This window comes from Pomacea canaliculata, linkage group LG10 (genome assembly GCF_003073045.1).
Source record: "Pomacea canaliculata isolate SZHN2017 linkage group LG10, ASM307304v1, whole genome shotgun sequence".
NCBI classification, from domain to species: Eukaryota; Metazoa; Mollusca; class Gastropoda; order Architaenioglossa; family Ampullariidae; genus Pomacea; species Pomacea canaliculata.
Window position 1 is genome coordinate 1,426,973 of NC_037599.1, and position 14,944 is coordinate 1,441,916.

Genomic DNA, 14,944 nt, shown 5'->3' on the forward strand with positions numbered 1-14,944 from the left:
CCTTACACACGAGTAAGCACATGTGTACACTTACATAAATGCAAATTGATCACACACAGATTTGTGCAAGGGTGTTGTTTGGCATACCATTCACGCCCTCAGTAATATGTAAAGACAACAACAACAGCAAACAGTTACAAAACGTGTCAGCTCATACACCCCGACATCAAACACCGATCCTCCTCTCACTGCGAGGGTTTCCCATGACTGCATAGAAAGAGAGAAAAAAAAGAAGAAAGGTGGGGTGGTAGTTGTGGCAGGGGAGGGGAAGCACTTCCGACAAGCGCCTAACGGCCGCGCTGATTGGCGGTGTGAAGGCGTCCCGTGATACCGACTGTCAGCTGTTCCGTCGCTCGCGCGCTGCCAACGCGCTAACGCGTGGCGTGGAACACGAAGGGGTCCGACACCAACTTCGCTGCTGGTGTTGCTTGGACGCGTAGACAGGTAGCAGGGTCCGACTCCCAGCCCACAGTGGAGTCTTGCTTATTGGACCCCAACCCGCGCGCTCTCGCGGAGACGCCTGCCTACACCGCGTGCGCGCGCGCGCCGCTTGCATACGTTCGAGTCTTTATTTCTTTTTCATTACCGCGGAGGGCGTCTATGCTTTCCTGCAAGTTACCGAACTGAGGGTCGAATCGGATTCCCCCTACCCTTCGGCAAAGCAAATGGAATACTGTTGCTGGGACGCGCACTCAGTTCACTAACGCACACACCCAACGCACACACCCACACACATATGCACACACGCACTCGCTCACATGCACACACACACACAAACACGCACTCGGGTACTTAAAAACTTGCGGACAGGAACGTGCGGTGTTTTTGTTTTTCTTCGTACATTCCTTACGGCAACCGGTACATCGGTAGCTGTTGGTGGTGGTGTGTCTGTCTCAGCACTCTCTGTCTCGCGACCCCACAGCACACTGTCGCTGGCGACGCACAGCACTGGGACTATTGTGAATGTGAAGCCCTCGCCTGTCATGTGCTCTCGGAAGAACGCTCCAAAAAAGTTTTGAGTGAGTTTGATTGGAAGATACAGACGACTAGCGCTTGTTTGGGCGAGTAAGGTGAGAAGCCACCCGCTTAAAAGCATAAATCCTTCGCACACGTCTCCGGAGATCAGCAGGTGCGAAAAAGTAGGAGAATATATCACCGAGGGCGAGCGTGACGAATTCCACTGTCCACTATTTTATCGGCGCGGTGCTTAGCGATGTCTCGGATTTTGTAACTGCCTAACAACCAAGCTAGGCCAGTGGCTGGATACACCCTGCACGGAGGCCGAAGTTGTGAGCAGAGTTGTGTCTCGCCTGTTGTGTGTGAGAGTGTGTTTGTGTGTCTGTGTGTCAATGTTGCTCTGAGTTGTCGGTTAGTACCAGTCTGCTTCTGTTTGGATATCTCGCTCGGCTGGTGTCTTCGCTACCTACTGTACGGGATAGAAGCTGCTGCTGTCTCACCACCGAGCCAATGGCTCCAGACAGCCAAGGGCTGCGAGGTCTCATGATGTGTGTGCGCTTGTGTTCCACGACAATCATGCGTTCGTAACAGAGGCTAACATAGTGGAGGTAAGTGCTCCTTGTCTCTTTATCTTACAATTTTGACAAGTTTTATTGTTGTTTACCTCGAACATCACCATCAATATCACCGTCATCATCACCACCATCATGATTCTAACTTAACCTCCATTATTAGCATTGCCATCAGTTCAATTACAGGATAGAGAGAACGGTTGGGTTCCCCTCAGTCCCACAAAGAACCAAATCACCCATATAATCGCTTGCTAGCTGTCGTATTGTGTTCCACACAGCAATAATCCATGTATAATCCAGGGGTTGCCGAACTCAGCAGAAATCATGTCTGGAATGCTTGTTATTGGGAATGTTAATTCTCACTCATTCAGTCACACTGTCTCTGGAACTTTCTTTACTAGTGTCATTGCATCGAAGGGGATGCGAACCAACGAGCTTTGTTGTGGGCACACCGACTGCGTGAGCTCGCTCACTGTGGGGCAAACAAGCTTCACGAACATCGGGCATAATCTTGTCGAGAGGCTAACCCACCCTCAGAATCTCAATGTACATCTTGCCCGTGTCGAGAAGTCATTCAGAACTTTTGTGTGTGTGTGTGTGTGTTTATGTGTGTGTATATGTGTGTGTATGTGTGTGTTTATGTGGCTCACATCATTGTGGAGGGTACAAACTCCATGGTCTTGTAATGGCTGAGACATCAGTCTTACTACTCGGCATCTCCAGGATAATTACTCATTATTGTCGCTGTTGAAAATCTTCGATCGAGGCTGTGGCCGGAGACGGTCGAGGAAGTACAAATGAACCGTTCTCCCCTAAACCTAAATATTATTGGTATGGAGATGTGAAGGTTCGAGAAGCAGCAGAGAAAGCTCATTAGTCTGATATAACTACACCTTAATAAACTGTGTGTAGATAATTCATCACGCAAGTATGCTGTGATCACAAATTGAATATTTTATAATCACCACACTAATTAGTCTCAAAACATTGTAGTCATAACGAAGATACTTTCATAAAAACTTACACAAGTGCAAATACACCTTTTCCGGAACCTTCCGTCTATTTTAATTGGGTGAAGAAAGGAAATGCAAATAAAGCCGAAAACATGTACAAGCTTAGTGAAAACAAAAGCTATGTGTGTGTGAGAGAGAGAAGACGAGAAAGATTGAGAAAAGGGAGATCCAGGGAGACGAACCGTTCGACGCCCAGGAGGAGAACTTACACTCATCACCCTAAAGGTCAGTCCTAGTAAACTGATATCTATTATCATCAGGGTGCTGTTTCTCTGACGATGCTTCTCGCCTTGTTGTTTCTTTTCTAAAGTGTATCTCAGGGGAAGGAAATGCCACGCGAAATCGCCCCCTACCCAGCCCCACAAAAAGCTGACTCAAGGCGTTCTCAGTCACCTGCCAGCAAACTGTTGCTGGAGGACGGGTTTGCTGGGCCATCCAGAGGAGAGGTGTCTTGTTTGTTTGTTTGTGCTTTTTTTAACCTTGAACACTCAGTCTCACCTGCTGCACCCAACGGGAAGCTCTTCCCCAAACGCTGAGCTGTAGTTACCTGGGAGGACTGCTAGCAAACGGACGCACGAGTTCTCTTGAAGAAAGCGTCGAGCTCATGAGACGAGGGCTGAGATAAGTGCAGCTCATGTGACGAACGTCTGAGCAAATGACGTCAGCAACAAGTGTGCAGACCAGGAAATGTCGTCATCGATGTGCAGCTCAGCGCATGACGTCAGTGACGAGTTTAGCTCAGCAAATGAACTGCAAATGTTATTAGTGAAAGAAAGAGAGGTCAAGTGCCTGCTGTATGAACATTACTTAGTGCAGCAGGTTCAATGTTAAGGGTGTAAGTACCCGTATAAAGCACCAATAAAAATGCCAGGCCCTCGCTTTTTTCTTTTCTTAGGAAAGCGGAAAAGAATGGAGGGAAGATGTTAAGTTGTCAGGACTTTTTATAAAGCGCACGGCAAGTGCAGATGAGGAGAGAGAGAGAGAGAGGAAAAAAGAAACTTGGTTTATGAATCGGCCCGAGAAGACGGTCGTTTTCCGTTTAAGTATTTGGAAGTACACCACCTACCTGGTTTTTGCAGAGTAAACACCCGTTATAAGATTTGGGGTAGGTGAAAGATAATGCAGCTGGTGGTGTTTCGTGGTCAGCTATCAACTCGCTGGACCGCCGGAGATGCAGCCTCCCAGCTCTCCACGCGCGTACATTTGTGGATACCCGTAGGGGAGGAAAAGCTAAAAAGAAGAGTGACAGACAAGCTGGAAAAGAAAGAAAATTAGCACAGGCAGGGGGAGACAGAATAAGCTAAAAAGAGATCAGGCGAGATCGAGCAAGGTAGCCTGGCTCTGAGTGAACTGCTCGAAATGCAACCCTCGGTCTGCAGGTGGAGGGCATTATTTTGAAAGCGAAATTATGCGGCTTGCATTGCTACCTACCCTGCGCATGGCGGATGGGCTCCCGGGGGAGCGCGATCCCCACGTGCACGGGCAGCTACTGGAATAGGCCACGTGCCCTGGGAGGTAGGGCGCGCGCTTGGTGGCTGACATACGAACAATGTTCGGGAAGCAGGGGAGATGGGTGGGGCTGGCGTAAATATGCTTTTTGTTAGGTACACACAAGCACATCTCCCGGGTGGACATACCGAAAGGTGCCGGGTGGTCGGAGGAGTGAGGGAAGGTAGGCAGGTTGCCGGATGGAAGACTCACGTGAACGGGTGTTGAAGAGCCGACTACTCTGAGTAAAAATATCTTCCCTTTGGTAGGCGTCGATCCCAGATGCTGAGGTTTACTATCAATGTGCCATTTAGTAGGTGGCGCTGGGCGGATACTTGTTAAGATCCAGCAGGATTGCGACCAATCACCTGACTGCTTTGCAGGGTCAAGTGATAATTTCTTGAACTGACTCAGTCATCTTAGAGACCGACACCAGGGGGAGCGGCGCCTTCAGGGTGGAGAAGAAGACAGACGAACAAGAAGGACGATAAGCACTTGTCTCATTGGCCGACATGCAAACAACTGGTTTTCAGTGTAAATATAAATATCAGAATAATTAGTAGGGTAGGACTGTACATATAAATATCCCACACCAACGCCCATCCATCCATCCACACTCACACAAACAAGGAGGGTAATATGTTTCTCTAAAATCGTCAGCACAGTCCATAGTCCCCTCGTCCACTGCTTTCAGTTTAGAAAAGTAAGGCCAGGGAGAATTACAGGAATTTGGTATGAAAAGAGAAATAAAGACACTTACCTTTGCTAAATATTATTTAGCTATGCACACACCTTCACCCCACCTGTAATAAAAGGCGAACAGATCTCGAGATAAAGGGAAACGTTTTACACCTGTATTTTTCCCCGCGAACACACCTGGGCAGCATTCATATACCTCGGACCAGGGCTATCCCTCCCACCCGCCACAAGCTGCTTTAAGTGTTTGTCGGCTCGTTTAACCAGGTTGCATGCTTGCGACCAATAAGCCCATCCCCCCGCAGTGGCGAGGGCCAGTTTCTTGAAGGGACTGCAAGTGCCGGGTGCCGGCGGAGACTGAGGCCAGGTGGTGCAGCATTATGTGAACACCTGGGGGGGAAACTCAATCTCGCAAAACACCAGGATTTGAGGCCAGAACCGTCCTCTCGATGGCGGAGCAGGCACATCACCTTTCACAACAGTGTTAGGTGTGAAGTATTGCCACATGCAAGGTGTGGGCAGAGCTGCTCTCTATCTCCACATCGCCTGACAGGGGTAGGGGTGGGAGCTGGGTGGATCCACCTCTGCTATGCTCTCTGGACGGGGGTGCGCGTGGGAATGAGGAGCAACTTTTTGAAGGTGCATTTGAACTGAGCAACACTCATTCCACGCCTGTTGTGGGATGTATTGACTAGAATGTTCGGGGTCAGCCAAGACTGTGAGAAAAAGCTTTATTGCCTATTGACATTATGGGATAGATTCTTCGTGAGAAATAGCGAACAAGCAGCTCCTGCAGATTTTGTGAAAAAACATATGACATGCGATGTGAGGTGTTATTTAATGTTGTCACCACTTTCCAAAAGCGGTTTTAATCTTTTTTTGAAGGGTGCCACCATGCGGTCACGTGAGTTAGTCGTTAAAAGCTCGTTAAGTCAGCATGGACGCCAGTGTTTCAGCTGTTTCAGTCTCTCTGCTATCAGATGTTGTTTTTTCTGTGACACACTTCAGCTCCTGTCTCTTTCACCAGATACAAGGTTCGTGTTTCTCATGATTTATAGTTGAAGTGGATCTCGTGACAACCCGATGTTGGCAAACACATTTTGCCGCCAACAGGCATCCACACCATCCTTGCAAACTCTGCCATCGGATCCACTGCATCGTGGTGAAGACACACCACCAAGTCCATTCATTCTGAAGCTACCGAGTTATCCAGGAAAGCGACCAACGCACACAGGTTTAAAATCTGAGTCTGATTAAAGGATACCCAGAGAGAGAGAGTATAGAGACGAAAGTTTCACCATTCAGCATCCATGATGAGGACACAGACATGAACATTCTGACCTTTATCCTAAAGTCCGCTGTGACCGAGGAGGATCAAACAAACCCTCGGCAAAGACCGACCGGTGAGGAACTCATAGGTAGCATGTGGCATTACTGAAGATGAGTGACAAGAGAAGAGACGGAAAGAGATATAAACATTAAGTTCACTGTGCAAAACAGTGAAATCAGAAAGAGGTACAGTTGGTATTCAAAGAAGGATTAGATAGAGAAACCCTCACATGCACATACTAAGTGGCAGTGCCCACATCCACCCCAAGTTACGAAGATGACCATCTCGTTCTTCAGGAAGAGGCTAGAGGTTAGAGTGCACCAGCGAGCACAGGTACTCACCGCCAACTGACAACATCCCAGCAGAACTAGTCCAGTATGGAGGAGCCAGTGATCAGCGACTTATGACAAGATGTGGATGACAGGGGAATGGCGGCCATTTCCCCCCAAAATGCGTGCCCACCACAGCCCGCAGTCTGTGCATCAGTCATCCAAAACCTGACAACAACATTTTTCTCTGCTCCAAGCTTTGTTTTCCAAGGCTTGCAAGTCTTCCTAACCGCACGCGACACGTGGACCCTAGCATGCAACAGAGGAGGATAAAGAGGATAAAGGAGGAGATGGTAGAGAATCATCCTATCTGTTCTCTACAAAGACCTCATCACAATGGACGAGGTACCCCAGACAATCAAGATTACGACTGAGGGTGTCTCCTAATCCTGGCCACAATGAACAGACGATGAAGATATCAGTGGGAAAGATGAGCCTGCAGGATATACCCCCAACTACATACCAAACACCACCTTTCTCTCTCTCTCTCACTCACAAACCAACCCTCATGTATATACAGACACACATATACACATACAGACACACACACACACACATACACACACACAGTTAGTGCAGCCTACAAGCCGAGGGTCTGCTGGAAGCCGCATGTCATCTCACTACAGATGGTCATCTCTATGAGTCACCAGGGCCTCCTTTGTGCGGGCACTGAACTCTTGAAGGGGACTTGCAACTTCCCTTCACCCACCCGACTGTTATCAAATACAGGGCTGTATTTATGTGTTCGAATCCATCTTCACACACGTGCATTCTGATTGCTCCGTATCCTAGTAAAGAACACCTTTAGTTGTTTTATCTGAGCTGACTGTGAACTGTGGGGTGCACCCTATAGGCTGCTGTACCTCACCCCTGTAATGTTCATGTTTATACACATAATCACACACACATAAACACACACAAACACACAAACACACAAACACACAGGCAGCTTTGGAGAATATGACTACTCGTATTTTTTTTTTTAAAGTGGTGTCACTGCCTCGTCAGTGTAGAAAGAATATCGACAAAACGTGGGTTTGATCCGCAGACCTGTCAGATTAATGTCCGTCTGCCAGGCACAATAATTAGAGGTTTACTGCCTCAGGTACAATGGCGGGCTCACAGACATCACAGACAGACAGAGCTTGTTCATTTTGTATTGGTGGCGACACTGTCTCTGTACACAGCACACCCAGAAAATACCTGTAGACCTGTAGACATGTAGACCTGTCAGATGATGTCCTATTGTCAGAAAGGACATCATTTGATGATTACAAAGGCTCAAAGTGTAAGAGCAGGTAATAAGGATGACAGACGAAGACCAGATCGGCCATTTTAACAAAATTGTGTTATGTAACCATTATTCACCTGTTACAAACAGGAACCAATGTCGAAAACTATAAAAATGAATGTTTGATAATTTTTAGAATATATTATTTTATTTATCTGCCTTTTTGTGTATAAGTATATCGCAGTTATCGTTCTTTGACAAAACATTCCTTCAAACTACTATTCGAAACTGTGGTACATGGTACTAATCATAAATATGCGTAGATAAATTAGTTGGTTTTGATACAAATAATAAAAACATTTGAATTAATTCCAACTTACCGTGAACGCGCAAGGTTGTATGGGATGGCAAGACAGGAAGTGAGGAAAGTGCCCGGATGCCGGGGACATCATTGTGGCCGCACGACAGGTCCTCAGCTTTACTGGCCAGTAGATAGGTTACAGGCTTGACATGAATTGCCAGCAAGGAATTGAAAGTCGATGGCTTCATTGTATTTCATGCCAGCGGTCCTCGGGGAATAAAACTCTCAGAAAAGGAGCATCACTGACAATGCTGCGCGGCCTGGGAGAGCAATTACTAAAAACAACAGAAAACTTTTTGGAGATGCCAGAGAGAGAGGAAGTAAAGAAGTTAAAAAAAAAAACAACAACAGCAACAACAACCAAACAATTTCAAGACAACCAGTCAGCCTCCCTGTCTTTCCCCCTGCAAGAGGACCAAGCACGCCCCCACAGACGATCCGATAAGAAACTGGTGGATAAAAGGTGATAAATCATAAGAAGTCACAAACTTTTTGTCCTGCCACCCCTTTGGAAACAAGGCGAATGCACAGCTACAACTGATCAATATGGGAGTAACGGACACGATGTGCATTGTGCACGCGAGGCATCATGGGACAGTTCTACAGGGCAGGTGTTATCATCGGAGTAGCTCGTCTTTGGAAGGGCATGCCACCCACCCTCCTCCCCACCTCCCCACCTCCCCACCTAACCTCTTGCTTGCGTGCATCCATAGAAACTGTTTTTGTGTGTAATCCCACAGTTCCCGTGCACCACACGCAGCATGGGGCCATTCTTGGCACCACAGACCAAGCTGCCTGATCGAAGCCTCCAGGGACAGTGTTATCCTGCATTTTTCAAACATCCTGCGAGTCTTGTCTCCGTGCTGTGTGGACCATCCAGTCTGTCCACTAACTATCCACGTGGATACATACACCAACCTCATGATTGTTGCATGCAAGGTGTCTTAGAGCAAACAGAGGCTGTGGTCAGTAATCAATTAGCATACTTGGCTTTAATTGCAGGGTGGAGGTGCTAAGCCCTCGCTGTCTGTTTTGCCGAGAATATTCGATACACTGGCACAGGCCGCTTTCTGCCGGCAAAGTAAATAAAGAATTGTCATTGTCATTACTTACTCCAGTGTTCACTACTATGATAATGTACAGTAACAAACAACTGAAATCAACCAATTCAAAGTTTTAGAATGCCAAAAGAATCTTGGTTTGGTTGGTTTACACTTGTAAAAGTTTTACGAGAAGAATGCTGATTTCGGAAAAAAGTCAGACAATCTGCTGGTGAGTCTGAGCATGTAAGTATGGACGAACACCACCTTGCCTACCATGGTAAAACACACAGGGTACAGTTCATCGTGGTAGGACTGCTGCAAAAGACATCAGTGTAAGTGCACCAGACACCATTTACCTCGCTGCAGGGGATGTTTCCCACGGTAATGTGTTGTTACAAACATGGCAAAGTTTGGAGACAAAATATGTAAACACACGAGAACATTGACTAACTTCAATGAACTCTCCTTCTTTTATGACAAGTCGTCTGTCTGTTTGCTTCCCAGTGCACTTTATTGTGGGGCAAAACTGCTGTTTGCTGGTCTGTTTGTGTTTGTGTTTGTGTTTGAGAGATACATGGGAAGTAAGTACATAGTAGTATTACCGTTTGTTTCTAGGAGGCTTGTAGAAAGCTATATGATACGGTTTGTATTTTTCCAGCTCTTGACTGTGGATGTATCCTTCAGAAACCTCGGTTTCTGGATTTTCGATTCGCTCGATATATAAATATATTTTTGTTCTATGGAATGTATTTTGTCTGCCACAAGACATCGCCATTATAAACTGTTAATTGTTTTCATGCCATTGTTTGCTTCTATAATTTTCTGTTAGTTCAGGTACTCGGTTTCATCCATTTTATGATCTATCATTTAGCTTTCTACAAATTCAGTTGGTTCTGCCCTTCTACATACAGCACCGCGTGCTGAGTTCAACACATTATCTCGTGCAGCGCCGGTAAAGCTGTCATTGGACGGTTATAAACCGTTAAACAGATAGCGGTTACAGACTGCCGGTGTGATGGACTCTTCAGCTCCTGTCGTCTTTAATCTTATGACAGCAGTTTCACATTGGGGGCAATAATGCTCACCCTTTATGGTAAAATTATGGGCGGCAAACTGCCAGGTCTTGTGGAGATCGGCTTGTGGAGGGCTGCACCCCTGTGGGCCGTTGCTTGCGACTGTTTGTCGCGAGAGGGAGACGTGTAGGGTTACGTCCCCTTGATCTACAACTTGAGCCGATGGCCGTTAAGTGCGTAGGTGTAGCCGTTGATCATGTTTAAAAACAGATTTTTGTATTCCTTCAAAAGTTACAATTCTTTTTAGAAAATGTGTTTTGAACGAAAGGGGCTTAAAGGATTCAGGATTCAATGTTTGGCGTGAATCAGACAATAGAAAAATGTCATTGACTGGCAGATAGATAAAGGGAGAAGAGGGAAGAAAAATTGATACAACATTGTGAGGGAGGGAGAAAGAGAAATGCAATGTCCTATTTGATCAATGGTGTAGAGGCCACAGTGAACCTGTTTTACACTATAACCCTGGACCATGTCAGAAAAACCTCTTCAGATGATATTTCAGCTGTAAACATGGCAATTGACTAAAACGAAACAAGAAATTTGAGAAAAATTAGCTTTTTGTCTTACTGTCTCGAGTTTCCAAAAGATTATCCCGGTGAGAACTAACTCAGTATCGTGTAACAAGTTTTGTCATAACAAACATCCACAAAATCACAAAAGTCTGAACAACCAGAGATTATCTTGCTTCGTCTCCGTCACGAGTCATTCATGCACAAATATTAAAATTTCTTAAATTACATTTATTTTCAAATAGCCTGTTTTTGTTTCTTTTTAACTCATTTGTCTTCTATGGTGAATTAAGTTGTTGCTTTGATTTATCTTATAAATTCATTTTAAACGAATTCATAGCGTTTATTTAAATGAATGTTTATATATAAATATAGATATCAGCATTAGTCTTGCATTAAACACAAGGCAGCTAAAGTCAGAAGCTAAACAGCTTGAACCAATCATCATCATCATCATCATCATCACCATCACCACCTAATTATGACAATCTTAGTCGTCTCCCCTTTCGTCCTGCTGTCCAGAAAAAGTGGCCACCAGTCGCCTGAAGCTGCATTTTCTCCATTTCATGGACCTGGCTAGAGATGAATAATTTTTATATTTACCTGAAGGTCAGGCGGAGGAGGGGAGATCAGTGTAACCTTGCAAAAGAGTGTGTCCTACTGAAATGGAACAAAACATTTCCTCAACACGACACAAATTATTGCCCTTCCGGTAGTCAAAACATATTTGTATAAAACTTGGACATCATTATATTTAGAAAAATTATATATATTTATGTTTCGACAATACTTTACCACAAAAGCGATGTCCAGATTCCTTAAAACAAATGCGATTTTTTTCTGCTCTTAAAAAAACTTTCCTCCCCTCGTCAGCCGCTATGCCCCCGAGTTTTGTATTGTAGGTAGGTTGCCATGGTGATGTATGTCTCGCCACATACGGATCCACGAAGACAAGTGTGTGAAGGTGGGAAGAAAATACAATATTAAAACGATGAAGGCGAGTATTGACATTCAGCGACTACAAGTAATTGTTCATGTTGGTGCTGATGACTTACTCGGGTGTCACTCATCGCCATCTTCTTGTGAAAAAAGAAAAAAAAACCCAGTAGTTTTCTTATGGTATTCAATCACATGACCAGTTCTTAGTGCACTAACACGATGTGACAGACGAGTTTTAGCAGACTGCACAGTGTTGTTATGGAAGTGCCATGTACTAATCATCACCATGTCTTTTCTTTCCTCTCTGGCAGGTCGACGCTAGAAGCTTGGCGTGAGGACCTTTGAACCTTGACCTGTGTTTAGGAATCATTGGCTATCGCCAATACAAAGAGCATCTTGTTGGATCGTGCACCAGGCATCTCATCATCCAGATTGTTTTTCTTTCCCGGGACATAGCAGCAGTTTTGTCTTCTTTGCACTCGACTTCGATGGACCGTTCTTGAACCCTTTGACCCTTGCACAAGCAAGGTCCTTGACCGACAGCAAGAGCGTGCACTGGCTTCATCATGGTTCACGTGAGAGCGATTCGGATTTCCATAGGGATGTGTCTGCTGCTCCTGGTGGTGTGGCTGTCCGTGGTGCGGTCGCAGTCGACGCTGGTGCTGAGGACACACGAGGTGCGGGTGAAGGTGGGAAGGTCTGTGTACCTGGACAGGGACGACCTGCATATCGTCAGGTTGCGGCGTGGCGAGGACTGTCGGGTGGAGGTGGTCATGGCAGACCCCATCACTCAGCGGGTCGGACACATGGATCCCCCGGTAAGTACTGTCACCCATGATGTTGTGCTTATGTTCATGATGTGGTAGAAGTCAAGGAATTTCTCCGACTTTTAAAAAAAGTACGCATGCAGTACAGTAAGTATGGGGTCTGGTCACATACCTGTCATATCACCCCGGGGCTGTGGCACAGTGAGATCCACCTCACGAGTAAAGGATCCCTAACTGAATATTTCTGCACTTGTTAATAACCTGAAAATTCTGTTTTTTGTCTTTTTTTAAAAAATCTTCTAACTGCAAATGGGACAAGAATGAATCATCATGACCATCGCGGTCAGCTATCTTTGGCAAGAAATCACAATAAGAAAAATATTATGTTTGCCATGGAAACATCAAAACTCGGTTATCTTGCCCCCACTTACAAAGGAATGGCCCACAATTCAGGTTTTATAAAATTTAAATAAAAGAGCTGCTGTCATCTTACATTGACATTTGTTTCTCCTGTACACGTCTGCAAGAGCAGGGTGCGGAGCGGTCAGAGAAAGACATGATCTGTCTATTTTTCTTGCTGCAGCGCCTCGTGTTGCCAAGGGCGGTGACTTAATTAAAGTGGAAGTGTGGCTGTAGCTGCCTAGTCATGTTGGGACACAACAAAGCAAGATCGATTTTTTTTTTTTTTTGACGGAAGTTTGTCGAGCGAAGACTGGTGACATTGATGGCCACGTTGGCGTGTTCTTGCGCTGGCTTGAAAGAAGTGCGGCCGGCGCTGATTGCCAGACCATGCTACATGCCAATCAGACGAGGCTGTCGAACTTGGCGAGGTCTGTACGCAGCTGATGGCCTGCTTGTCCTCGTTGCATAGTTTGCCTGCGTGTTCATTTACACCCGAAGAACATCAGCATTTGACTTTCTTGCGAACAATAAAAAGTGACTACTATGGCTGCTTTGATGTTGCAATAAATAAATAACATTTAACACAACAAGCAAGGCAGAGAAAAAGATGGGTGAAGGAGGCAGAACTTCTCTCGTTGTATCATGTCGCCCCTCCAGATGCGAATCAGGGATGTCAGACATGAGGTGGGCTGCCATTATTTGGTGCTAGATATTTGGTCAACTTCATGCCTCTGGCTTCCTTGCCTTAGAGGGATGCGACTGAACCAGACATTTTCATGTTTGCGGAAAACAAACAAGCAGCCAAATAAAAGGCTAGGAGATCGTTAAACACGAGCCTTGTAACAAGGGGAGCGAGGTGTTTACGAGGGAAAGCAAACTGTGGTACAGATGCCTGTGTACAAGAACACCCTCGTTTACGAGCGCGGCTGAGACTTGTCCGAGGGGCCTAGCGTTGCTAACTGATGGCAATAGACCAATTAAGACCACTACTTCTTTTGAAGTTCGCCAGGTGTCGCTAGCTGAGTTCATCGCACCTTTATTTCCGACCTTTTCTTGGATCTTTGTTTGTCTTAAAACTCCCATTGTTACAATTATTACAAATATGGAGGAACGATCTCAATTGTTCCACATCCGCTTCTCACAGTGACCGCGATTTTCTGGTGTAGTAGGTAGTGTAACAACCCACTGTGTAATAGTTTGTGTTGTGTAGTAAAGTATACTGAGTAACAACACACTGTGTAATAGTTTCTGTGTGTCGCATGAACACACACTACCACCTCGCCCACCGCTTTTGTCCACTTTCTCATTGAGAGGGTGCGCGGGACGCCTGGTACCCGAGCATTGAGCTGGGTGCGGACCATGCTGTAGCTAGCTTCCGCTTTTCTTGAAAATCGATGTGAGCGGTTTACGGCCGGTACACAAATAAAACGGTCGGCGTTTTAGTGTAATTAATCTGAAATGTCCCGAGTGTGGCTGGCGAGACGACCTGTGAAGCTGTGTGCAATTAAAGCTCTCATTCAGCGACTCTCGCCATTCTTGTTCTTTCTTTATTTCTTTCCTTCTTCCTTAATTCCTTTTTTAGTCTTTCTCTTTTATTTCTTTCTTTTCTTCTCTTTGTTTGTCGGCGTTTTCTTTCTATTTGTTCTTTTCTGTGTAAATGTTTTCCGGATATATCAAATTTTTTTTTTTCGTTCTTTATGTCTTTCATTCGATGCATGAGTAAAAGGAAAACAGTAGTTAAGAGGCGTGCAACGATCCCTCAAATGATATATTGTCAAAATAGCCTGAGGCTTGTAGGTAGTCCTCCAACATACATATCAACATCGAGTCCCATGGCCGGAAGGGTTCTGAGATTCCCCACCCGCAGTTCAGGCTGTCTCCCCCATCATGCATCGTAGACCGTACACATGAACTCAAAACATTATTATGGAACTGTTACAGCTGCCTGTACCCAGCAAACATTGCGTGGGTTTTCAGCTTTCACGTGCAACCACTTCGGTAAACAAAAAACAAAAACAATCAGAGAAACCCCAAACAAACCCGCCAAAGCTATATTTGCTTTGCGATAACCGCCGCTCGGTCGTAAGGAGGAACACGGTTCAGTATTGTTCTTTACCGTGTTCACTTTCAGTGTGTGTACATTGATAAGTCTATTTTGACACCTGACATTTCCTGCAGAAATGCTGGCGAAAATGCCAGCTCATTGTAGCTGCTGATACTGTGCCACTCGGCTG

At 45.6% G+C, this 14,944-nt stretch overlaps 1 protein-coding gene across 1 annotated transcript in view; it reads left to right on the forward strand.

The window, feature by feature from the left end:
• The first annotated feature begins 340 nt into the window (after positions 1–340).
• Positions 341–14,944, forward strand: part of LOC112573517 (FRAS1-related extracellular matrix protein 1-like) — a 77,077-nt gene continuing 62,473 nt past the window's right edge. Inside the window, 2 exon segments of the mRNA XM_025253966.1 lie at positions 341–1,565; positions 11,853–12,359. Coding sequence (XP_025109751.1) covers positions 12,108–12,359 — 252 coding nt within the window. The 5' untranslated portion in view covers positions 341–1,565; positions 11,853–12,107.